A 25,450-nucleotide genomic window follows, 5' to 3' on the forward strand; every position below is an offset into this window, starting at 1 on the left:
TTGTTTGTTTGTTTGTTTTTTTTTGTTTGTTTGTTTTTTGTTTTTTGTTGTTTTTTTTTTTTTTGTTTTTTTGTTTTTTTTGTTTGGCTTTTAACAATACCATATTTTCATGTTAAGCTACAATGAAGATCTGCCCAATTTTAACCTGACAGTTCATTACAAACAACATAGACTTAATCTCACGGGCGAACAGCCTTACGGAGGGGGAAAATAACCTCTGCTTGCCGGGTACTCTGTTTCCTTCTAAGGAAATACGGACTCCAGACTAAGAGAGACATAATCTACATATATTTTATAAATGGTACGACTAGTTGTTTATCTGAACGAGTTCGGATGAAATTTATGAAAACAGTTCAAAATAGAGCTTTTGGTTTTATATACTATTTTTGAACTTCTTGCAAGCCAAAACAACACATGCAGCCGGAGTTCCGCTTTTAGGCAGTGCCCAAATTGATATAGAGTTCCTTGGTAAAAAATATTATTGATGGGGCACTCAAAACGTCTTCAATCACCTTGGTACGAATCGTATAACGAAACATACTTCACTACTAGCTAGAATACCAAAATTCAAGAATCTGGCGGTAGCTAGTATAGTTGCAAATAATTGCAATAGAACCGAATATACTGGCAACCCCTATTTGGTGAACTATTTCCGAAATAACATTCAAAATTAAAGTTCAACAGCATTTTTATTATTCTTTTTTAAATCACACAAAGTAGATAGTCTGCAAGGCTTTTGCGGTCAACTATGCGAAAAAGCAAAATATTGAGACATCTTTAATGGCTCGCATTAAACAACGAGTTGGTTCAGATGATTTAGCAATAACTAAACATCAATTTAAAATTAACTTGTTAAATCATATTAAAGAAAAAGGTTGTGAACAGAAATACCATAGAAGTTAATTCTATAAAAGTTGATCGACTGGTTTTTATGAGAAAACCTCTTTATCAGTGCCCAGCGTGTCGTCCTAGGAGGCCGTATGCATGTCCTAATGAATATAATGTAAAATGATACTGAATAGTAAAACTGGAACAGGTATTTATTATTATTATTTTCGTGTCGCCGTATTCAATAGAAATTAATCATACATCTCATAACAAAGCTTCAAGCTTCATTTCCTCACTCGATCAAAAGTGTATACAATCCTTGAGGCATCCTAGAGATTTTGGTACTGGTGTTGGAACCTTCAGTACTAGAGGTTCCACGTTTAGAAAGCTGCAGTCAAATTATCCTGAAATCATTAAGAACAAGACCCTGTTGGCAGGGTAAGCTGGGATACCTGGGGACCTGGAGGACCTGGTTTCAATATGCAAGGAGGATTTAGTTGGTTGAGCTTCCAAAAATACTGATAAGGTATTTCGTGACGTCTCGGAGTAATGATAAACCAGACCCTGGTTGGGACGGTTTACTAGTATCGGAGTCTCTAAAAATCTAAAGGAAAATTAACGATAAGTTTGCAAAATTTCGAACGACAGTGTTAAAAGCCTTTTGCAGACAGAGCGTTTATTACCATACTTATCAAACTCAATCTGGAAATCATCCAATTCCAGTTCCAGCTTCCGGATTTCGGCATACGTAATTAGCTCGTTGTGCAACGGCGTCTCAAAAGCATGCACAATAACGCGGCTCGCTTTAAGATCAAAATGTTTCATTTATCAACGTAAATACTGGCTACTATTTGCTCAAAACCTCTCTCATAATTGCTTTACATTTTATAATTTATCGATATTTTTTTAATGAATCTCCATTTATTTGAAGAAAAATTAAAGAGATCATAACGCTGCGAACGGCAAAGATCAAACCCTGGAATGTGCGTGGCGTGGCGTGGCAAATTATTTATCTCTATTTCTAAATCAAAAAAAAATCCTAAAATAAATATTGCTATCTAGCTCATGTTCCTTTGTAAGTAGACCTTGGAAGCCAAAACAGTTAGAGTGCACGCACTAAAACCGTGAACATTAAATAGTACTAATTAATACTATTTCATACAGAATCCTTTGTTTTCTATTATTTAATTATCACTATTTAGTGCTAAAAATTAGTATTTGTTTCACGGATTTAGTGTGAGCACTCTAATATAAATACATAAATATAGATAATGAGACTATATTGTCAAGTTCAAGAGAAGATATTACGAGTCAATGCTCAATGAAGTAATTTGTTATACGATCGCTTATCGTAATTCTGACTCTTGAAAACCTGTTCTCCTCATCGATCTTCGCTTGTTCGTGCAGAAAATACTGTTCGAGTAGATGAATCACGATCATGAATAGTTAACCAAAACAACCTTTTGGCCGCGAAGTTCATTGAAAATTGATAATTGATTGGACTATAGGGAACCCTATACCAGATACCCGCAACGGTCTCTTAGGTAGGTTCCTGAAGACCCCTGGGTAACTATTGCGCAACTTTTCCATTTTGTCGCGGAGGAAAAGAAACAAAGGTATTTTATAGCTGGTATACCACAGGTATCCCAGCAATTAGAACTTTTCCTTTTCGAGTTTCCAATGTAAACATCTAAAAATATACAATTTATTTAGTACACAGCTAAAAAAAACATGTCGACAGAGCCACAAGACGAATTTCTGCATTAAAAGTAAAGCTAGCTAAAGAAAAAGTAGTTGTAACTAACCTGCTTTGACATTGAAAATGGAACGAATCAAATAATACATTTGACTTATATTATCTTAAATACTTCATTTCTTTTCTTTATCAGTCAGTCCTTATCCTACCTTACAAGCATTATTTATGTTTTAGTGAAAGACATTTTACAATAATTATATACACAAGCTACAAGTCAGAATATCATTCAATTCTGAAGAATACTTTACTCACACAAAGCTTGACTGTACTTAAAAATGGGTGTGAGGGCTAGTGCATTTCACTTTAGATCTGTTTGTTTTTAAGAGTCTCTCTATCCCTTTTTCTTCAGCAGAAAAATTGTTGTTCCCACATAATATTTGACATAAATTGATATGAGCCATATCCCTCAAAAACTAAAACCTGCCTTAAAAGAATGATTGCAAGTGGAAAAGTATCTGAGACAGCAGTCTACCATAAAGGAATACATTGCAAGATTTTTGGTAGTAGGTCATAGTAGTGAGAAAAATGAACTGACAAAACCCACAAAGGACCGATGCAGGCTTAGCTTGAGTGTCTACCCAAACAATGGGTAGTTTTCTTAATGGAATACAGAATGTCCAACCAACAAACTTGGTTTCATAAGAATCTTTTTTTAATTAAATTTAATGCTAATCAATTTTTTTTCTTAATGTGCCTTTAGAATACATTGATTCTAAGATAGATATTTACAATTTTGAGCAATCGGTGTCTCTTTCATGCTGTATATCTAAAACACATTTTAGCTTGTCCGACGTAGCAAAGGTACTAATTGGTCATATGATTTCAGGATAATTTAAATCAAAGCCATAAAATACGGAAGTATCGATATCAATCACATCAAGACTGGTAGTTTTAATATAAAATCACACCATTTTCGAATTACTCAAATGCTTACGTTTTATGCCACGGATGTAGTTTTCACAGCTATATTTAATGCCTTTACATAGTTATTTTCCCCCGCTACTCTTGCATGTAGTGTTCTTAAACTATTTTACAAATGGAAACGTAAAACTTGAAAACAACTAAGCTCCCGGGTCTTTTCACTGCAAAAATATGCGCATACTATTTAAGAGTAGTGTATTAGTGACTGATTTTATTGTGAAATAATGTGGCCATCACTTGTGACCATTATTATCGATAACACATGCCCCCTTTTTTTCTAACTCTTACTATACCAGTAGAGAGCTCTCTCGGTAATTTTGCATCTATTAACTGATAAATAAAATATATTGTTTAAATAACTTTTTTTTGTCGTTTGATGGAATATTATCGTGTGAGACTGACCGCTGTGCTTTATAGGAGCAGGCGTAAGTCAGGCCTTCGGAGCGAGAGGTTTACGTCTGTTTTGACTCCTCTAATCCGCGTAGCTTTAGCTTTGAATAATCTTAAAACAGAGCACTAATGGAGGGGGGGGGGGGGGGGGTAAAGTGCTTCCATCGATAGCAAATGAATAGTACATTAGTAAGCTATAGGAAAATCAAATGGAAACTAATTATAATAAGCAAAAACAGCCTAGAAGGGAACAAAGTTTCCAAAGTTTCGTCTACGTCGTTCCCATACGACTTCAACACTCTATCTCTAGTCTCGAATTGGATTAGACTTGAATCTTGTTGTTTTTAATTATTGTTGATTTTGTATTAAGTTTTCGTTGCTTTCGCAGACGAAAAAATTCGATCTACTGAACTAGTTAAAACATGTTGAAGATAGGGTTGTAAACAGGAAGTCCGTAGAAGTTATTTTAAGTTATTTTGATTTTTAATTCTGTAAGCAAACGCTGCCAGAGGCTGTTTGCGTGAACATGTATTTTCACGTAGCTAGCCATGCAGCAATAGAAATTACTAATCCTAACAAAGTTCCAAATTCTCAATGATACCATAGTAGACACTATTGTCATCGGGTTGTGAAATTAACTCTGTCACGCGTATAAACTATCAAGTAAATAAACAAAGCATATTTTCATAACTTATACTTATTAATCGCCAAAACAGAATCACATATGAAGTAGAAGAGACCTCAAGGGAAAATTGGTCTAAGTCTGGGAGAACATCGTGGCTTTTTCATCGAGAAAACAAGCACAACGTTCCTCAAAATATGACCGCCATTTTGTTTCAGTCACGCAACAATGAATGAACATTCGCAAAATGAATCGTCTAACACAGGAAGCCCAAATTAATCAATATCAGCATTTAATAAAAACCTATACTGAAACCTTTACTTTCAACATTTTTTTTTTTTTTTTCAGCAACACCGCTATTTCAATTACCTATATATCCTTTATATATCTCGATAGTCAGCTAACAACTTCCATTCCTTTCCTGTATAACAATGATTTCTTATGGCAGTAGCCACATGTGCTTATTGAGCGCCTATTTTTTGATATAAAGCTAAATGACCTCATTTGGTGTCAAAAGCGATAGAAAATATTTATAAAAACGGCATTCAAAAAATCGTCGAGCGATTTTTTTCTAAATGAAGTCACTGAAAGATGTATCTTTTACAAATATTCTTCTTTGGTTTCATATGCATTGAAGGGTTTTAAGGCAGTCAAATAAAACTAAGTACGCTTACGCTTTGCTGGCGTTACAAGACTTTGTACACAGAGATCAGCAATGCTTAATCGGTGCAGCCAGCCGTAACAGCACGCTTCAAGGAATAACACGGAAGTCAAGCGTGAATAATAAACCCAAGCAGCCGTGAGCGAAAATTGTTTTTTGAAATATAAACTATTAAAAATACACTTTAAAGTATTTTTGTTTCTTCTTTCACACAAAAGGAATGTTTTTCCTAAAAAGTCACATTTTGTTAAAATGAATCTTTATGTGGCAGTTTAAAGGCGGACTAGCACGTAAATCGTCCGAATTTTATTGAATTTGACAGCAAATTTGACAGCATGCGGTTCTCGTCAGCTTTCTCATCTCTTGAGTTGCTGTAAATCTGGATGACTGTAGTAGTGCTTGTGCTAGTTTTTTATTTCATCATCCTCCAATATAACAAATGAAGATTTCCACTTTTCACCGCTATTTTTCTCGCCAAGGAAGGTTTTTTCCGTTGTTAGACCCTTTTATATTCGCTGGTCCTCGTCAACTGTCTTTCTGCCGATGCAGAATCATCTTTGTCCAACGAAATATCAAAGTTTAGGCAAATCCTCCCAGCCTACAGTTTCACTATCAAAGTAATTTTCTTGGTCCATTTTTGCCAATATTGTTTCAGTGTTCAAACATTTTTGCTGATAAATAAACCTTTCAGACAACGAAAAGCTAAGCTTGAGCAAGCGCGCGTCAAATTTTTACGCAAATCATTCAGCTGTGTGTGTGTTAAAATCTTTAGAATCGCGATACAAAACTAATTACAATACCACGAAATATGTTGACGGCGTTGGAAGAAAATATATTCGGTATTGAGCTCCGTCGCTTCGCGTCTCCGCCCAATACCGAATATATTTAATTTTCTCCCAACTAGCCGTCAATATTTCGTAGTATTGTCGTCTTCGAAATCGTAATTAGTTTATAATATTATTTTCATGGGTACAAATATTATTCATGGCTCTCAAAACGTCTTTGATTATACCTCAAGAATCATAAACACGCGGAAATATATTTCACTATTATTAGATAAAACTAGAATACCAAAATTCAAGAATCTGGCGGTAGATGCAAAGAATGCCAAGTACCCCTATTTGGTGAACTATCTAAAATAATAACATTCAAAAGTTTAACAGCATTTGAACGGCCAACTATGCGAAAAAGCAAAAATAAGGCATATATCACAACGAGTTGGTTCAGTTGAATATATTAAGTTTTCAGCAGATGATTTAAGCAATAACTAAAACTCAATCTCAAATTTACTTGTTAAATCGTGCTAAAGAAAAAGTTGTCAAAAAAAAAAAAAAAAAACATCGGCTTTATATCATTGTACCGCAACCCAGCGTGACGTCCTAGGAGGCCGTCTGCAATATAAAACAATACTACTGAAATAGTAAAACTGTAACAGCTATTTTTATGTTGCCGTATTCAATGAAAATTACGAATTTTCATAACAAAGCTTCAAGCTTTCCCTGATTATATAAAAAGGGTGGATCATATTCCACTGGTATCGGACAACTGACAAAAGAGCCGACTGGTTTTTCTATCCATCATTGTAGATGTAGGTTAGACTGAATGAGCAACCAAGCATTATTGAGTTGTTTCGTTGATGCATAGCATATGAAAATGTTTGGATCAGGATAGTCAATGGTAGGACGAAAAGTTATTAAGAGTCGAAAATCGTAAAAGTGCGTTTGCCCGACATTGGTGAGGGTGAGGTGAGGGGAATCGAATTACACCAATATTGAAGGCTGGGCGGGAGGGTATGCTTAGTGAACCACTCTACACAAATCACTGCCCTAAAGTGTCTGGATGCCGCTGAAACTTTGTGCATTAACATTGTTTCGGTTGACGATTTCGCTAGAAAGTTATTAGAGTTTGAACTTGGCAGCGGAGACAAATTTGACCAAATGGAGATGGAAAGACTAGAGCCAACACGTGAATGACAATGTACGAAAATAACTGCCCCGAGTATTTCAGAAGCTGTAGTTAACGTTGTATAAACAAAAGGTTTGCATCAGGATAGTGTAGGACGCGAAAAGTTATTAAGGGTGAAATGCCAAGCGTTCGAAAAATTCTCGGTAACGTCATGCAGAAGGCATCAACTACGTGTATTCTAGGACAAAGTTGAATCTTAAAAATGCATTTATTTTTTCGAGTCAGTGAACTGAAGTTATCGAGCATCGGCCGGTCACAGTCAAAACTTCGATTTTGCTCATTTTTGGTTTGCTGGAAGGTAATACCGAGTAAACGAACGTGATGTAGTTTGTTTTTCAAAAAACCGCTAAAATTCAGAGAAATCCGAGAAAAACTGTTGGCCTAGCGGCGACCCCAAAAATATGCAAATTTTCATTTAGCGGTTTTTTGAAAAACAAACTACACCACGTTCGTTTACTCGGTAATACCTTCCAGCAAACCAAAAATGAGCAGAATCGAAATTTTGACCACGAATTCTCGATTTTGCTCGATATTAGTGGACATCTGCTCTTAAACTCCCAAACATCGAAGAAAAGGAGAAAATTTCGAAAATAACTTGAACAGTTTTCGAAGATCCAATTTTCAATAATTGTCCCGGTTATAACATATAAATATTAGTTTTCATCGTTTACGCGTAATTCATAGTGCCTTGGTCGTCTAGTATGCGGGCGGAAAACAACCGAGTGTTCACCAAATCAAAAAACATCCCAATGACAATTCACCATAAAAATAAGGCATTTTAGTTTGAGATTTGGCCTTGATTAGGATATCTTTTTAACTCATGTGAGTCTGATCGATTAGAGCTTAGCGAGGTCTACACTTTTCCTGGGTGTTCATTTTTCATATTTCCCATTTATTGATTTTCTTTTGTATGAGAATATATATGAAATATATATTTGTACTGCGGTTGTAATTTATCAAATTGAGCTGATCCCCTCACAGTATATGAAACAATTGATGCAGCTGCAAATTGAAAGACAAAGAAAAAATTCTGAGTCTTGATTCAGTCTTTTACCCATTGTATGATGAGTAGACTAAAGAACTCCACCATGAATAATTAAAATTCATAGTATGAATTCGCAAAGCAAATAGAGATCTATTAGTCTTGATTTGAACATCGATTTAAAACTTGTTAAACCATGTAAGCCCCATATCGTAAACAGGAAGACAAACACTGACGGTTATTTTGGATAGGCTAAATTATGCTATCGATTGTTTTTAGTTTACATTTATGAGGAACCTAGCTCTTTGTTATTTTATCTCAACCCAGTAAATCAGTGCCAAAGAGGATATTACTAAATAAATAAATCAAACTGGTACAAGTTCATTCATGTCCAACCATAGTTAATTCCCTCAATTAACTATGGTCCAACAAATTAAAGTCATTTCTTATACTGACATCGCTTTAAGATCTCATTTCATACGAAAGCTTGATCGCATCACTTACCACTCGGCATAACAGAGGAACTTCAAACTAACTCAACTCAAACCGTAAGTGTGTAATTAATATTAAATTTTTCAAGCAAGGTTTTAATTTTTTGTTGTCATTGTTCCGGACTTTTGTCGTTGTCGTTTTTGTTTTGAGTCATTAATGAGGTGTAAGACCGAGTACAACTTCTCAACATGTCAATAAAAAGATAAGACAAGTAAAAAAATTAAAACACATAAAGAAAGAGAGAATAGTAAACAGAACCTAGCAAAACTTATCGGCGCAAGTTTGCTCAAAGTCAATGGCTAAATTCTTAAACCTCTGGGCTGCATGATTTATTAAAGTCAGGGCACGGCTAACTCACAGATAGAACCCTGAAACAACCTCTGGGCTGATCTAAGTCAGGGTATGGCTAACTCGCAGATGGAACCCTGAAACAACCTCTTGGCTGATCCAAGTCAGGGCACGGCTAACTCACAGATAGAACCCTGAAACAACCTCTGGGCTGATCTAAGTCAGGGTATGGCTAACTCACAGATAGAACCCTGAAAGAACCTCTGGGCTGATCTAAGTCAGGGCACGGCTAACTCACAGATAGAACCCTGAAAGAACCTCTGGGCTGATCTAAGTCAGGGTATGGCTAACTCACAGATAGAACCCTGAAAGAACCTCTGGGCTGATCTAAGTCAGGGCAAGGCTAACTCGCAGATTGAACCCTGAAACAACCTCTGGGCTGATCCAAGTCAGGGCATGGCTAGCTCGCAGATTGAACCCTGAAACAACCTCTGGGCTGATCTAAGTCAAAGCACGACTAACTCGCAGATCTATCATCCTTAAACAACCCCTGGACTGATCGAAGTCAGGGCACGGCTACCTCACAGATATATTCCTTAGACAACCTCTGGGTTGATAAGTTGGGGCACAGCTAACTCACAGATAGAATTGGATTTTTTTTAGCTTGTTGGCCATGGGAGAACCGATTAAGGAAGACACTCCCGAGTCGAGACTCCAGAGGTGACTGAGTTGAGTGCACTACCTCATGCCACAATTAAGAATCAAATTAGTTATAGACCATTATAAACCATTAATATTGATAAAATTAAATAACTTGTGATCACCCACAGGTGAACGTGTGCACCAACCATCATCATGAGGCTACTTGCTGTAATCATCATTGGGGTCCTTCTCTTGGATCTCTTCTGTTCGTCGGAAGCTTGGTGGATATCGCGTAGGCGGAGCTCAAGGCGACGCTACAATCCTCCTCCTGTGCCACCCCCCTGCCGTCCACCCAGCACAGCAAAGTACAAGTGGGCCAATATGTGGGACAAGGAGTTCACTTTTCAGTGTCCTTCGGGTAGTATTGAAAAGACAAAGTTTTATTAGATTTTTTAAACGGCATCATTATCATTACCCAGGTTCATATAGTCGCTCTCGCTGATTGGTCGAGAACTTCGTTCGTAACATTTATCCGTCGGATAGCGCTATCTACCCTTCGTACAACCGGGCCCTTGAATATAGGATTACGCACCCGCTGTTTGCTGATTTGTGCTGCTTTCAAATTACGAAATAAATATAAATGTTAAAAGTAAACTGATTTTATGTTTTGTCTTTCTGTTCTTGTTAGGTCAATCAATCACTGAATTCCACTCGCTCTACAGCACCTGCCATGGAGATCGTGTGTTCAGGTTTGCCTGCAGAAAGAATAAAGGTGCCAAAGGACTTTGCCACTGGTCTCACTATGTGAACGATTTTGACAAGCTGGTTAATTTTAAGTGTCCTTACATTGGCTTCATTACAGGAATCAGCAGCTACCATGACGACCATTACGAGGACAGGTACCTTTTAATTTTTTATTCAGTGCACGGCTAACTTACAGATTGAATTGGAATTTAGTTCGTTTTGCAGAGGGAGGACAACCGGAGAACCCGGTGAAAAACCCTCGAATCAAGGGAAAGAGATCCAACAAAATTTATTCACATGTGATGCTGAGTCCAGAAGAATTGAACCCGAGACCCGAGAGGTGACAGACAAGTGTACTACCCATGTTACATATTAATGTGGGAAAACGGAAACATTCAAACAGAGAACGATCACAACAGGAGAAGATTAATCAACCTATTGACCTAAAAAGAAAATATTAATTAGGAAAAAGTAGGTGTCGCTTAGAAGAGTGACGGAAAGTCTGGAATGGGACAGGTATGTCATAATCAGCTAATAGAAAGAGAATAAGGGTAACGTGATAAGCTCAAGATTGAAAAAAAAAAAAAAAAACAAGAACAGACAAGAATCAAACATATGTTGATAATCTTTAATGAGGGAAGCCTACTCACTAAAAGTGGTTTTCAGTAGGGCTCTAAATAAGAATATACAGCAAGAAATATTACAATATTTAAAGAAATATGAATAAGCAAAAATATGCATAAAAAGATAAATTAACTACGATAAGAAAATGTAAAGTTATAAAAATAAAAGTGTGATCTAAAAAGTCTTATGATATATGCAAAATATTAAAAAGCTAATAATTACTTTTGAGAGATTTCTTGAAACTATCGGCGACTGATGTTATTTTCTTATAATCTAAGTTTCACTTTTTTTTCTTCTAAAATCACTTTTAATTACTAATGAGAGTGTTACAGAGTCTTGTAGGACAAGTAGATTGTAGACTTTAACTTTAAATACTTTACTAGGATTTCGCTAGTTTTGCATACGTATTTATTTACTATAAAACGATCCAACTAGAACAAATTTAACATAAAATACAATTAGAAGACGGAAGAAGACGAAAAAACTTGAACTGGAAAACTAAGAGAAATACTTACATACGTTGGCAAAAAATAACTTGCACGGTAACTGACTATGACTTGAACTGTAACTGATTAAATTTACGAACGAAGGCTGACTTTAAGGAGAAATTATTATAACGAATACACAAGAAACTACGAAGGGATTACAACGAACGGTACAACGAGAAAAATAACAATGACCTAACAATATATATTAATTGACCGCTACACAGATCATGACACTAGAACATCGTTGAGAAAGTCCTGTACTACAGGATGGTCGTGAATGGGTCCTATACTGCTGCAGACATATATAGGTTGAACTCAAGTTATATATATATATTGAACTTGTTTTCTTGTAGGAGATTCAAGTTCCGTTGTTGTATGCACTTTCGTTTCCTTCGCTACCACTGTACCACTGGCAGCCATTTTCTAGGCGAATGGAAAAAACCTCTTCACTTCAAGGCGCCCCGGGATGTTTTCTTGGTTGGAGCGACCAGTGAGCATGACAATGGCAAAAAGTATGTTATCATATATATCAATGTATATTTTCTCTTAAAGTGTTTATGAAACCAAATGTTCGACCTCCGTATTATTTTAAAACAACAAAATTCAACATTTTCCGAGTATCGTGATGCTATTTTTTTTGGAATTCAGTGTAACTAAATAATTTTTTTTCGCCTTCGAAAATCAGTCATTTGCACCAAAAACTGTCCGGCTCCGTCGCGCGGCCATACGAGCATTGTGACGTCACTGTGAGGACTCGTCGCTTTGGCTCTGTTGATATATTTATATTCTACTTACACTGCAAGTGATGTCGGCGGAGTCAAAAAAGCGTGGGGGAAGATACTGTGTGGCTGGTGGGCCGGGTAACCTAAGCTGTAAAAACAGTGCTAGTACTCCAAACGTTTCTTTTCATAAATTTTCCAAGGATCAAAGGAGATTGGCGTGGATTCGTTTCGTACAAAAGCACAGGCCCGGCTGGCAGCCAAGTGATTCGTCTGTACTATGCTCTGTTCACTTTCATGCTGAATGTTTTGTCCAAAGACCGGACATTAGTCTTGTCAATGCAAGTAGTTTTAGAACCAAACCATGGCTTAAAATAACTGCAATTCCTTCAATCGACACGGTGGGTACGCCATTAATTACGATGCCAACAGCACGAGAAAGACGAAAGGCAAGTTTTCAACAAACTCGGTAATGACTTTGTATCACTTTAGCCGTGAAATCCCTCCTATAGAATATTTGTCAAAACATCATTACTTTTATTTTAGATACTTCGCAATATTTCTGTGAAAGACCAAATAGTGAATAGTCTAGCTTCCGTTAAACAGCCAACTGAAGAAACCAATCCTTCAACCTCAAATCCTGACGAATTTCCGAAGATGGATTCTATCGAGCCCGAAGAATCTACTAATAACTTAAACGATATAAATTTTGTATGCCCGACATGTAAAGAGTCAAAAGCTAGTTTAAATCGCTTACAAGGAACTTTTAGAAAAGCCAAAGCAAGGAATGCCCAAATGAAACTGGAAGTTCGTGCTCTTAGACGTCAAAACAGACAACTTCAACAGGTAAAAATCATAGATATAGATAAAAACAGTTAAACTATATTACCTAGTGTAGGCAAAAGCAAATGTAACTTACCCTTGACAGGATATTCGAGTATGCACCGAGTTAGAAGACGAATGCTCCAAGGAAGACGCTCAATCTGAGAGCGAGAGCGAACTAGGACACAGTTCAGAAGATGAAGGGAGTTACTGTGATAATGAAGATCCAGAAGATCCAGATTGGGATGTGTTGGAAAATGAAGCAGCAGAAAATGAATCATCGGCATGGAATGATGAGGACCAAAATCCCAGTTCCCGAAATAACATAAGGTAGTTATGGAAAATAATGATAATTAGGGACTGGTCATTATTTATAGGGGAGGTGGGGGAGGCTGGTGCACTTTGATATTTGTTCCCAAAAATGTTCATCTGCCTATCTATGCCCCATCCTTTGTGGAGCATAAAAATTCCTAGCCTCCTTTGTTTGCAACCCCTCCCTATAAATGACTCTCTGACAGGTCCATTATCCTTGTCAAAAATCTTAATAGTGGAGGATATGCTTGTGATACAAGTGTTAGCTATATTTTTTCTTCTTTCTAGGGTGGACCCTGAAACTTCACATGAAAGTGAACCAAAATTCATTGTGTTCTACAGTGCTTTATTGACACTATTCTCCCTATTTTGTTTCAAATGCAAGGAAAGCAATCCCAAAGTTACGATGGATAAAAATGGGACAATGGTTACTGTAAGCCAGCATTGTCAAAATTGCACAGGAAACCCTTTTAAATGGAGGAGCCAGCCATTTGTACTGGGTAAATACCCAGCAGGGAATATACTTCTGAGTTTTGCTGTACTAATGGCTGGTGCCTCCATCAGCAAGATTCTTCTTGTATTTAAACATATGGGACTGTCAGTCTATGGAGCTAGGACTTACTTTTATCATCAAAACTGGTTCCTCTTTCCAGTGATATTACATCATTGGAAGGTGTATACAACCAACATGTTGGAAGGGTTAAAGTCATGGAACTGTCTCTCTTGGTGTGGTGATGGCAGATTTGATTCTATGGGTCACTCGGCAAAGTTTGGGGTGTACACCATGTTTTGTTCATCCATCAAAAAAATTGTTCACTTTGAATTGATACAGGTATGGTGTAATAGTGCTATATTTTCATGTTTCTTTCGCAGCTAATTTATGATAATTAATATTACAAAGAGTGTAGAACTATCCAACAGATAAGTAAGTATCCAACTACTTACCAACACATACTCATTCAGCCTTTATACAACCAGGCTCTGGTCTAAAATTTGCCATAAAAAATCAAGGGGTTGGGGATATACCTTTTTTGGTGAGAATTTAAAGGGTACAAACAAAATGGCTTTTCTTCAAATTTGTGTGTCCCTTTGAAAAATGCTAGCTATACATATTTCAGTATTTTCAGTGAACACACAGTGTTTATCAAATTATTTTCATTATTTAATATTTTTATAATGGTACAAAAATTAAAAATAAAAATAAAAATGAATATGCATGTAGTATTATAAATTATCCAGTTTTTACCCTTTGATATCTTAACTGTTTTGAAGGCTAATGAAACAGAAAACAGCAATGCTATGGAGTTGGAAGGGGCGAAAAGATGCTTCAAATTTTTGTTGCCTAAGGTAAAAATATCCAAATTTATTTCTGACCGTCATCGTGGGATAGCCAGCTGGATCAGAACCTCTCATCAAGGAGTAAGGCATTTCTTTGACATATGGCACATCGCAAAGGCACTTACAAAGAAAATGGTTAAAGCAAGTAAAGAAAAAGGATGTGAGATAATAAGCCAGTGGATAAAAGCAGTTCGCAATCATGTCTATTGGTGTGCTACTTCAACAAATGAAGGATTCCAACAGCTTATTCTAGCCAAGTGGCAGTCTTTCATGAGACATGTGTCAAATAGGCATGACAAACATCCTGATCCCTTGTACACTAAGTGTGACCATGGCAGGTTGGAACCACGCAAATGGCTAAAAGAAGGTTTGTTATCATTATCAAGACATCCTGCTACGTAAATAATATTCATGCTTGGGGGTCAGTATAATTAATTGTCAGATTGATTACAGGAATTGTTAATTTCATTCCCATAGGTACCCGTGAATATGTTAAACTCCATGAAATACTCAACAAAACAAGAATGTTAAATGATATCAAAATGCTTTCCTCTGATGCACAAACTAGTTGCTTGGAGGGGTTCCACTCCACATTAAATCAATGGCATCCCAAGATGATTTGTTTCTCTTGGCTTGGAACATATTGCAGGTAAAATTTTGATACCATGATATATATGTAAATTGTATACACCTACTTGCAAGAACGTTGTCATATGAAAATTAGTAATTTACAACATTAGTGATTTAGTGGGTTAGGAAAAATATTATATTAAAAAAACAAAAGAAGATCACTGAAGCTAAACTTTTTCTTTTGTCTTTTAATGTATTCCTTTTTCACTAAATTACTAATGTTCTATTCCTGTATGACAACCTCCTGGCAGTTAGGTGTATATGTATTAGAAACATTGTGTCATTCTGCCTTACAGGGTGCTGGTACTTGGAGAGCGGGACAGTTCACAGTAGGGATGGGTGGTCGTTTCTTTAAAAAAATGCTAATATAAAAATGGGGGATTTATTACAACATTATAAAATGGGGCCAATACAGCATTTTTTTGGTTGGGACAATTCTGAAGAAACAACATTTTTTTACTTACCAAGTATTTTCTTCTTTAAATATGTAGACATATACTTGCAAGTTTGCACTTTAACGAAAACCTCAATAGGATGACCAAAGTGTCAAAGGATGGCAAAAGATACACCAATATTACTTACCCGAAGTACAAAATGGGTGAGGAAGTTGTGCGTGACATAGCTGTGGAGCCAACATATGGTGAGCTACACATATACTATGATTACAAAATGATACAAATAGCAAATAACTTGATTTACTTTGTATCTGACATTGAATGGTTGTTAAATTATCAATTCTAGATTATGTGGAAAACATGAAAAAAATACTGTTCAGTTCATCCAGAGACATGTTAGAGAAGATAATGAGTGAATATAAAGCCAAAGTCCCTGAACTTTTAAACAATAAATTCCCACAGAAAAGAAGTAAAGATGAAGCAATGGTTTACTATGAAGAAAGAAAACAAAAAGTTGTAAAATTGGTACCAACAGGTAATTTAGGGAATGAGCTCCATAAACAAAATGAAATAAAAGTGCAAGGATTAAAAAAAATACTCCAAATCCCATATTAGGGGGGGGGGGGGGGTTGGGGAAAACTGGGGTTATACGAATTTGAAAGAGCCGAGTTTTCTATGTGTGTGATATATTATTTTTATGTCGTAGCTAAGCATCAGGAAGAACTTCTTCAGGAGTGTTCATCCACAAAGAAAAGGAAATCTGATGATTCAAGTATAGAGCCGCCAAAGGAAAAAGTCAGGAAATGCAAGAAATGTAGTAACCCAATGAAAGGACACCCAAAGAACAAATGTCCTACTTAATAACAGATTTAGAGAAAAGGTGAAAAAATGTATTGAACAATCAGTAAGAAATATTTTGCAAGCACAGTGTTAATTAGCTGTTATTTGCAGCTCGTTCTTGCCCAGATTGGTACCCTTTAGTTGCATTGCTTGGATATTTGCACCTGATGTCATGATATATACAAGCTGGAAGAGGTCTAGTATTCTCCCATCCCATATATCCACACAACCATCTTATCAACCATCTATAAGCCACTGCCTTAATAAACCTATAAGGTAAAAAGGAATTAATAACTGGATAAAGAAAAAGATGTGGGAACTAGGTGAAAATGCTTTGAAAAATATCAAATGACGATATGTATATCAAATAATGTATGTGTAATAACGACAGAACTTGACTAAAGTATTATGAATTAATGTCTTACTCGTTTTCAGTGTGTCCCTGTTTACGGTATCGTCTGCCTTCTTTATCTGTGAACAGAGGCCCAACTTGAAGTAGTACTGTTTTGTTGGTCATCGCTTGGTAATCCGGGTGTGTTAAAATACATTGAGCATTTAACCCTTCGAAAGTGAAGCGTCCCAAGCAACAAGCCATTTCTTTACAGCACCGAAATTCTGCCCTCAGGACCAGATGATTGTCGTGGCAATTTCCACAAGAACACCTTTGAAAGCAAGAGATAAATTGTCAATTACAAAGACATGACACTTACGAATAAACAATTATACACTATAAACTTACCAATTTTGTAGAGGCACTATTTTCTCAAATCTCAGTCTTAAAGTATCTGCTGTAAGGCCATCTCCATCGACCTCATCACCGACTTGTTCTTCTGCCAGATCATTACCCAAGGCGAGTGGTTCGTCTTCGTACGGTCTGAACACACTTTCAAAATTAAAATTGATTTCGTCCTCATCATTACTGTCTTCATTTTCGATACTTTCGTTCGTGGATAACTCTGATTCTAAGTCAGACATGATAGATTCGAGCGAATGAGGCACAAAAACTATAAAAATACAACTCTGTACTGACTTGCACGGATAAACACGAGTCCTCGCAGTGACGTCATCGTGGTTGTAAACTAGGTCCCAGACCCCGGACAGTTTTTGGTGCAAATGACTGATTTTCGAAGGCGAAAAAAAATTATTTAGTTACACTGAATTCCAAAAAAAATAGCATCACGATACTCGGAAAATGTTGAATTTTGTTGTTTTAAAATAATACGGAGGTCGAACATTTGGTTTCATAAACACTTTAAGATAAAATAAAAACACAACTAAAGTCACTTGTCGCTTACCCGATAAAGGGGGAAAAATAGGTGGATTTGAAACCATTTTTGCATTATACGTGATATAGTAAACCGTTTTATATTTCATCACTTGCAATTTTTCTCGACTCCTATTACAAGCAATTTTTATTCTCCACAGTGATCGTCGTTGGAAGTTTGAAACCTGTAAAGTGAGGCCTACCAAGTTCAAAGGTTGGAATAGAAAAGTCAAAAAGAATTAGGGCAATCGCGCATGTTAAGACTGCTCTGAACCATGATGATCCCAAACGGACGGCATTCACTAAATAAAAATAAAATTTAAAGATAAAGATAACAAATCGACAATGAAGTAACGAGGTAACGAGGGTAAATATAGCTTATATAATATGTTAACTTGGAGCAATATTCCTTTAACTGTAATCATGATGTTAAACATGAAAGATAAAAATAAAATCACAAGGAAGTAATTGTCGCTTGTAGCTTATTGTAGAGATAATGAATTCAGGAATATATTCATGAGGTGGTTATTCGGTGCCAATATGGGGAGCAAAAATGACGTACAGGGGGGAAGGAGTTGGGGGAGAGGAAGATAGGGAGAGATTAGTCGTATACAGTTTTCAAGTAATACTTATGTTTGGTTCTTTCCTTTTGCCATGTTTTGCTACCGTTGATTTTAATGCAACATATTTCTAAGAAGACGTCTATTTCGTTCCATAAACCACCTCCACAATGCACTGCGGTGCCAACTCGACCCAGTTTTCTACTCAAACTCGGAATGGCTAATATGTATGCTTACGCATTAACTTCTTAGTCACTCTGCTGACACCGACTGCACACTACCTTATGGGGAGGGCGTAGTCGTTTTATTTCGGTAAATGCAAATGTAAATTTACTGCTTCTGCTCGCTTAGGGAGCGTTAAATAATAATGCCTTGGGGTGGGCTGGAGAAAAATAAGGGGGGGAGGGCTGTAAAAAACAATTGCTCACAAGGGGTGGGCTTCTAAATGCCTTTTACCTGACGAGGAGAGGGGGAGGGGGGGGGGGGGGGTTAAAACCATTTGTGAATGCACAGAGACAGTGTTATCTCTTCTACAAAAAAAATCCACGGGTAACATTCTGCCTTCATATGCTCTACTTCTCAACCAATGCCAGAAACTACGATGTTATACGACAGAGATTACTCGTGTCGTATTCATTCAGCAAGGGGTAGCTCGAGAGATAATGAGGCTGAAAGGACAAATAAAGCAGTTGGTGACAGTATTGTGGATTGTTCAAAATTTACAGTGGGACAAATACCCACGATTTTATAATCTCAGTAATGATGGCATCGCTTAGTTAACTATTCATAAATATGACACTCACAAACAAGAGAGAATGGAGAGAAATGCATGGTGGGTGGCTAAGGAACTTGCACAACTTATTGACTGTGCACCTGTATTTAATGAATACATTCATTCTTTTGCGTGACTGATAATCCAAAGGATGCGGTTTTCTTTAATCGTGAATACATCTACCAGTTCAGCAAAACGTCAGGTGTAGCTCAGGTGGAAACTCCAGGATACTTTTATTGTGCCGCAGTCATGAAGTTTATCAAAGAACATTACAGAGTTGGTGAGCTGTATATGGAATTTATCAAAGATGGATGCAAAGTAAAAGTATGTTTGTGCGCATTGTAACTGGCGTAAAGACACAGAATGGCAAGGCCCAGTCATATGTGTAGTTCCAGAACCTCATCCGAATAAGGACAATGAAGGTCACTACATGGATGGACGTTTTTAAAACACCAACCAATACATTTGATGGTCAGCCGAGGCCAGTTGATCAATTTGCCCCAAGAAATATCCATTTCCCATGACAAGGCAATCAAAGATTTTGCAGCCAAAGACACTGTCAATGAAAAACATGTTAAATCTTATGTGAAACATTTGGAAGAGCTGAAAACTTGTGCTTTAATGCCAGCCACAGAAAAGCAAATGAAGAACTGGCGACTACAACTGGACTGAGCTAGACAGAAATGGACAGTTTTCTTCACTAACCAAACTTGACCTAAATCATTACCTTAACCCGTTACAAACTTTCTCTGCATGGAAACAAGAAAGACTAGTGGATAAAAAGAATCCAAAGTCATCTTGCTACAGAATCTAATTCCAATACAGCAACAAGAGTCGATACAGCAGAAAAATTTTTGTAGTGACTAAGATGAAGCCACAAGTGATGAATACAATGGTTCAGATGACGAGGTTCTCGTAGGAAAAAAGGGTACAGAGGATGAATTTGATGATGAATGTGAAGATCAAGTGACAATTCCAGAACCAATTACCACAAGATCTGGAAGATCAGCCACAAGGATATCAACTGTCCGGCTATATTGAAGTCCAATAAAAGTATATGAAATTTAACATTATAACAATTTGGGGAGGGAGGGGGGCTTGTAATATTGTCTTCAATAATAGGGTGGACTATGTGAATAAGTTGGTGATAGTAGGAGGGGCTGTGAATTTTTTTCAGTTTTTTAACTAATTTTCTTTCAGCCCAACCCCAGGAATAATTAATGAACGCTCCCTTAGCATGGTAGAAGGATGGCGGCTAATGGTCCAGTGTTGTATACGGTGTTGTTTGCATAAACAAATGCTTACTTTAAATATTTGGAAATTATTTGGTCACCAACTGAAAGAGCACAAACAAGCTATTACTAAATGCAGTGTACATTTGCATAGTAATGAGGTAAAATATTTGTATAAATTACAAACAATCAAAATGTACCAAAACAGTGAAGAAGTTCAGTTTATTTCAATTATCAGATGATCGGCACAAGTGCCATACGGTATTACAGTACGTCAATTGGGGTAGCATGGCAGACTTGTATATTATAAGTTTAGCTTTGATATGAGGCATATTCCGTAACCGCATTAAAAAAACTCCCACCTTTTCTGCCACTCTTGTGAAGACCTCGCCAATATGGTTACTGAAATCGAGGTTTTCATCGATGGTAGGGCAAAAATCCTTAAAACGGGCTAAATTCAAAAAAATAACCACACAGAGCAAAAGAAGTGCTATTTCTCAATGATGACGTAAAAGTTCGAGGCTTTATTGGCACGTTTCAATGATTTTATTGAAATTATTCACCTTACATTTCCTTATAACATGACACCACAGAAACCAAGCTTGGGCTACCTGTGATACCACAGGAGAATTATATATGAAAACAAAGGCGCGCGCGAAAAAATATTCTAGTGCATTTCTTATCGATCTTTTTTACTTTTTCGTATTACGAAGGACATTATCTTGACATCGAATTTAAAAAATAATTGATTATTTAAACTTTCCGATTTTATTTTCACAATTCACTTGTACCTAAATTGGGCTCCCTGCTGTGATGCACAGAAAACACTGCTTTGGGAAGAAAATTTTAGGCCACGAACCACAGCTAAATAATATTTTTATGTAGTCAAAGATGCCGATCGAAAAATATTCTTCAAGAATTCCTATTCTCATATAAAAGGAGCAAATGAGATTCTTTCTTGACTTTTCCTCCTCAACCAGCCAAGTAGATAAATTCACTAATTCTAATATCTTGAAAACTTTTAACCAATCACTATATATATGTGTGTCCTCACACTGGAACCACAGCCATACTAAGATCTCTATATTTTTAACAGGCTCGCAAAGTTGCTAAATTGTCAAGTTTTGATTGTCTGTTCTTTTAAGAAAAAAATTTTTTTTTGAAATAAATAACCAGAAAATTTTCTTACCGAGAAAGATGAATTCACAACAATAAGTATATCTTATCAAACTCATTAATGATTCATGAGGAAAACACAACAGAAATCACGACCGTGAAAAGTGTTGTAAATCTGATACAAAACTGTGTTCATTTGTATAAACTTTAAGTTGGATTTTCTTGGCCAAATTCACTTTGATTTTGAAAATTTTAATGAAACACAAAGGAACTAACCTAGACGTTTGATAAGTCTTATACAGTATTCGTGTCCGTGTTGTATCAGATATACAATCACTCGGCTACGCCTCGTGGTTGTATATCTGATACAACACAGCCACTCATATTGTATATATTACAAAGTCATCACAAGGAATGAGGCTTTGTATACGTGTGAGATTTTTTTTGATTTGTAGACACGTCACTTTTATTCCATATGAAAGTATTGTCCGTCATACTGGACGTAACCTCCGTTACCTGATTTTAATAGTATAGAAAAAATAGTACAAATCATACACAGCTTTAAAATTTAGATATTTAAGACAATAATAAAAATAATTTAATTATTAAAAACGCTTAATTACTAGGTCTCAATGCTTTTTACAATATAAAATATAAAATTGTCATTAAAAGTTATAGTCAAATCGATAGTAAATGAAAAATTAATTATTGATAAATAGAATTTATAGTAAATGAAAAATTAACAGTGTGCTGAGTTAATTAAGTTCAAACCAATTGTAAAATTTCTTATAAAGCTCCGTGGAGGAGGTTGTATATCTGATACAAAATCGTCCTGATTTGTATAAACTTTAACTCCAATTTTCTTAGTCAAATTCAATTTTATCTTTAAAATTATAGTAGAACATGAATGTATACACCTAGACGTTTCATAAGTAATGTACAATATTCATGTCCGTGTTGTATCAGATATACAATCACTTACCTTCGGTTCGTGGTTGTATATCTGATACAACACGCGGGCCACTCATATTGTATATATTACATACAATATTCGTGTCCGCGTTGTATCAGATATATACAACCACGAGCCGAAAGGCGAGTGATTGTATCTGATACAAAACGGCCACTCATATAGTATATATTACTTAAATAGGTAATAGAACCTATATAAAACCTTAACGAGAATTAATAATTAATGGCATAGTAAATGATAAACTTTATGTCTTTGATGTGTCCATGCAATTAAAATCAGTTGTAAAACTTCTTAAAAAACATTGTCTCAATATTTTTCTTAAAAGACTCTAAATTTTTTTTTATTTTTAGTACAATTCGGAAGAGCGTTCCATAGTCTTGGGACTGCAATAGAAAATGATCTCTCGCCATATGATTTAGTTCTAGCAATAGGAATCTCAATAGGAATCTGGTTGAGCTTACCTGCTAACTCATAAGGCATTCTATCGTTACTCACTTATTCTACACATATTGGTATGCAAGGTCCATGGGTTTTCTGTTTCAAGCCCATCGAGGATTGATCTTAGAACATCTACTTCAGTATTAATTCATGGTTCCTTTTTCGTCAAGCTTTTCTGATGTAGCTAACCTCCGTTACCGGCCGAACAGACACTGACTTTTCACTATCACTAGCAAGTCTAGGACGGCAATACCTGAAAGTTGCATTACTGTTGATGTAGTACTGGTCAGGAAACAGTAATTAGTAAAACGCCACTTATATCATATATATAGTGCCAATTTTGAGCTTGTAACCGATATTTTCTGAGTTAATGGGCATCACCGAACCAATGTAACTAAAAAATAGAAAAGTTGGTTTGTCTTTCCAGCTTTTTGTCGTTAATTAAAGAAATAACGATTTTTAGCAATATTTTACGTAAACTGTAATAACAAATCAGGATAACGACCTAGCTGATATGCAAATCCGAATAAGATTGCCCTTGTTGTAACATCCTTTCTATCTATTGTTATGGAAAATCAAAATAAATGTGAAACTCTCTGATTTCATTGTTGTATTTTGTCTTGAATATTTAAACGTCATTTTAAAATATGATATCGGCCTAATAAAGCCGCCCTCCCCCCTTAAGAGTGACTGTCTGTAACGATCAAGCAAAATTTAAAATCCGTGGCAAACTTCGAAAAATCGATTTCGCTCATACTTTCAAGTTAGTTAGGGTAATGTATCCTAAGAATCGCTGTATAGTTGGTTTGATCAAATAACGCTTTATTATGGAGAAAAATGGAATTTTTCAAACACTCCCGAAAACGCCGTTCGCGACAGTAAATTTTGACTCAACTTTCGCGGCTGCTGGACAAAAAATAAGCAACACTGGGAATTAAAACAACCCATATTCTTGAAGTACAATCTATTGAGTACGATATGCGTGACTTTGGGATCAATTGTACAATTTTAGGATAACAAAATAATTTTATTCGCTAGACGTGTGTTTAGAGTATCAAAAAGTAGGTCTTACAAAAATATTCATTCTGAATGTGCTTAACCTCTCAGTCGCGTGAAACTTCGCTGGTTGATTATTCAGATGTTGGTCTTTCTAGTGATGTAAAGAAATCTTTGGGCAAATGATTGTGTGTCACGCAGTATGTCTTCAAACTTTGGTCAAATTACTCATTTCTGACCTCTGGCCGCTTTCTATAACAGACAAGATACTAGCGTTTATAAGTAAAATATAAACTCAAAAACAAGCCTAAAACACTTTCATAGCCTTAAATAATGTAGCTGTTTAAGAATTCTTACCTGGCAAACTCTGAAACCTGGATTTTTATGAATGTTTTTAGACACAACATCGATCTGGTTTCTTTCATTACCGACTCGAACTTGTCAACGGCCGAGTGCCACAGGGAGCCCAACCTTTCTTGTTGTGGTGCAAAACACAGGAAACCCAGATTGATTAAAAAATCGTTTTAATTTGTTTTAATGATGATGCAAACACACACAATAAAAAATTTCACAACTATTCCAGTAAAACTTGCTGAATTACATGATAATCTATAATATGAATGACTAATAAAGAGGGGGAAACCTGCAGTAGAACCTTACTAATGGTAACAGTTCTAAATTGATTTTAAAGAAGTTAAACCGTATACACTACATGCAATTTTTCTGCTCGGCATGTCATCATAAATGATCACCGGCCTCTAAGGTTCATAATTAGTACCGAACAAATGTATGTGACAGAGGCACCCACGATTTTATTGGAGTAGATGCAGAACATGAAAATCTTTGGAAAGTTTTTACGCATCCTTCTTCGGAACAGGTGAACAGCGTGTCATCATCGGTATCGCTGTTTTCCTTGCGGGAATCTGTAGTGGTCTTTGGTTTGTATTTCCTACTTTGTCTAGGTATGACATCGCAGAAATCTGGAACCTGGTCATCAGAATACTCCATCTTCCTAAGGGTGGGTAAGGCTAGAGCTGACGATGTCTTAGTTGTTTCAAATTTCGTGTTGGGTATCTTTTTTCCTTTTCCAACGCCGTATGCTCTCCAAACCACAATGTTACGCTTTTTGAAGATAACATCATTGTCAAGGCTTACGCCTTGCTCGATGGTTACAGACAGTCACTCTTTAATACTCCATTTTACAGTTCCATTCAGTGACCACGAATAATAGTCTCTAGCCGAGGCTGGAGTTTCCGCGCATAGCAAAACTATAGTTTATCATGCGCGGTAACTCCAGCCTCGGCTAGGAACTATTATTCGTGATCACTGAATGGAACTATAAAGAGGAGTATTGGGGCTTGGTTTAATTAGTTTTGGTGAAAGTACTTGAAAATATGTAGGACTCAAGATGAATATAATTTGCATCCAAAGCAAAAATTTTGAAACAACTAAGACATCGTCAGCTCTAGCCTTACCCACCCTTAGGAAGATGGAGTATTCTGATGACCAGGTTCCAGATTTCTGCGATGTCATACCTAGACAAAGTAGGAAATACAAACCAAAGACCACTACAGATTCCCGCAAGGAAAACAGCGATACCGATGATGACACGCTGTTCACCTGTTCCGAAGAAGGATGCG

General features: G+C 36.3%; 3 protein-coding genes across 4 annotated transcripts; 2 read left to right on the forward strand and 1 right to left on the reverse strand.

The window, feature by feature from the left end:
- Window positions 1-8,517: 8,517 nt before the first annotated feature.
- LOC148907161 (dermatopontin-like) lies at window positions 8,518-18,191 on the forward strand. Its single transcript, XM_089036565.1, has 5 exons — window positions 8,518-8,673; window positions 9,736-9,965; window positions 10,236-10,446; window positions 11,757-11,915; window positions 17,885-18,191. Exons 2-5 carry the CDS (start codon window positions 9,761-9,763, stop codon window positions 17,964-17,966), a joined length of 657 nt encoding a protein of 218 aa, XP_088892691.1. The 5' UTR covers window positions 8,518-8,673; window positions 9,736-9,760; the 3' UTR covers window positions 17,967-18,191.
- On the forward strand, window positions 12,597-17,375 carry LOC116294815 (uncharacterized). Of its 2 annotated transcripts, XM_089036563.1 has the most exons (9): window positions 12,597-12,968; window positions 13,051-13,274; window positions 13,545-14,088; window positions 14,529-14,961; window positions 15,072-15,243; window positions 15,716-15,864; window positions 15,966-16,154; window positions 16,326-16,499; window positions 16,895-17,375. In XM_089036563.1, the coding sequence occupies exons 1-8, from the start codon at window positions 12,780-12,782 to the stop codon at window positions 16,478-16,480; spliced, it is 2,055 nt and encodes a 684-aa protein (XP_088892689.1). In that variant the 5' UTR covers window positions 12,597-12,779; the 3' UTR covers window positions 16,481-16,499; window positions 16,895-17,375. The 2 variants fall into 2 exon arrangements, with proteins under 2 accessions (XP_088892689.1, XP_088892690.1); XM_089036564.1 differs by lacking the exons at window positions 16,326-16,499; window positions 16,895-17,375 and having other exon boundaries at window positions 12,619-12,968; window positions 16,082-16,152.
- Window positions 16,488-17,434, reverse strand: LOC148907162 (uncharacterized). The gene is made up of 3 exons (XM_089036566.1): window positions 17,199-17,434; window positions 16,885-17,121; window positions 16,488-16,728 (listed from the first exon to the last, which is right to left on the reverse strand). Exons 1-3 carry the CDS (start codon window positions 17,432-17,434, stop codon window positions 16,554-16,556), a joined length of 648 nt encoding a protein of 215 aa, XP_088892692.1. The 3' UTR covers window positions 16,488-16,553.
- Window positions 18,192-25,450: the final 7,259 nt, after the last annotated feature.

Source organism: Actinia tenebrosa, unplaced genomic scaffold, assembly GCF_029948245.1.
Source record: "Actinia tenebrosa isolate PJP-AT-01 unplaced genomic scaffold, QUT_ActTen_1.0 PGA_scaffold4__44_contigs__length_22323623, whole genome shotgun sequence".
Lineage (NCBI taxonomy): Eukaryota > Metazoa > Cnidaria > Anthozoa > Actiniaria > Actiniidae > Actinia > Actinia tenebrosa.

Coding starts and splice junctions, on each gene's coding strand:
- LOC148907162 (XM_089036566.1), bottom strand. CDS start 17,434: ATGTCTGACTTAGAATCAGAGTTATCCACGAACGAAAGTATCGAAAAT. Junction 17,122..17,198: donor ATAGTGCCTCTACAAAATTG/GTAAGTTTATAG, acceptor TTGCTTTCAAAG/GTGTTCTTGTGGAAATTGCC. Junction 16,729..16,884: donor CAGGGACACACTGAAAACGA/GTAAGACATTAA, acceptor TTTACCTTATAG/GTTTATTAAGGCAGTGGCTT.
- LOC116294815 (XM_089036563.1), top strand. CDS start 12,780: ATGGATTCTATCGAGCCCGAAGAATCTACTAATAACTTAAACGATATA. Junction 12,969..13,050: donor AAAACAGACAACTTCAACAG/GTAAAAATCATA, acceptor TACCCTTGACAG/GATATTCGAGTATGCACCGA. Junction 14,962..15,071: donor ACGCAAATGGCTAAAAGAAG/GTTTGTTATCAT, acceptor TCATTCCCATAG/GTACCCGTGAATATGTTAAA.
- LOC148907161 (XM_089036565.1), top strand. CDS start 9,761: ATGAGGCTACTTGCTGTAATCATCATTGGGGTCCTTCTCTTGGATCTC. Junction 9,966..10,235: donor CACTTTTCAGTGTCCTTCGG/GTAGTATTGAAA, acceptor TGTTCTTGTTAG/GTCAATCAATCACTGAATTC. Junction 10,447..11,756: donor GACGACCATTACGAGGACAG/GTACCTTTTAAT, acceptor GTTTTCTTGTAG/GAGATTCAAGTTCCGTTGTT.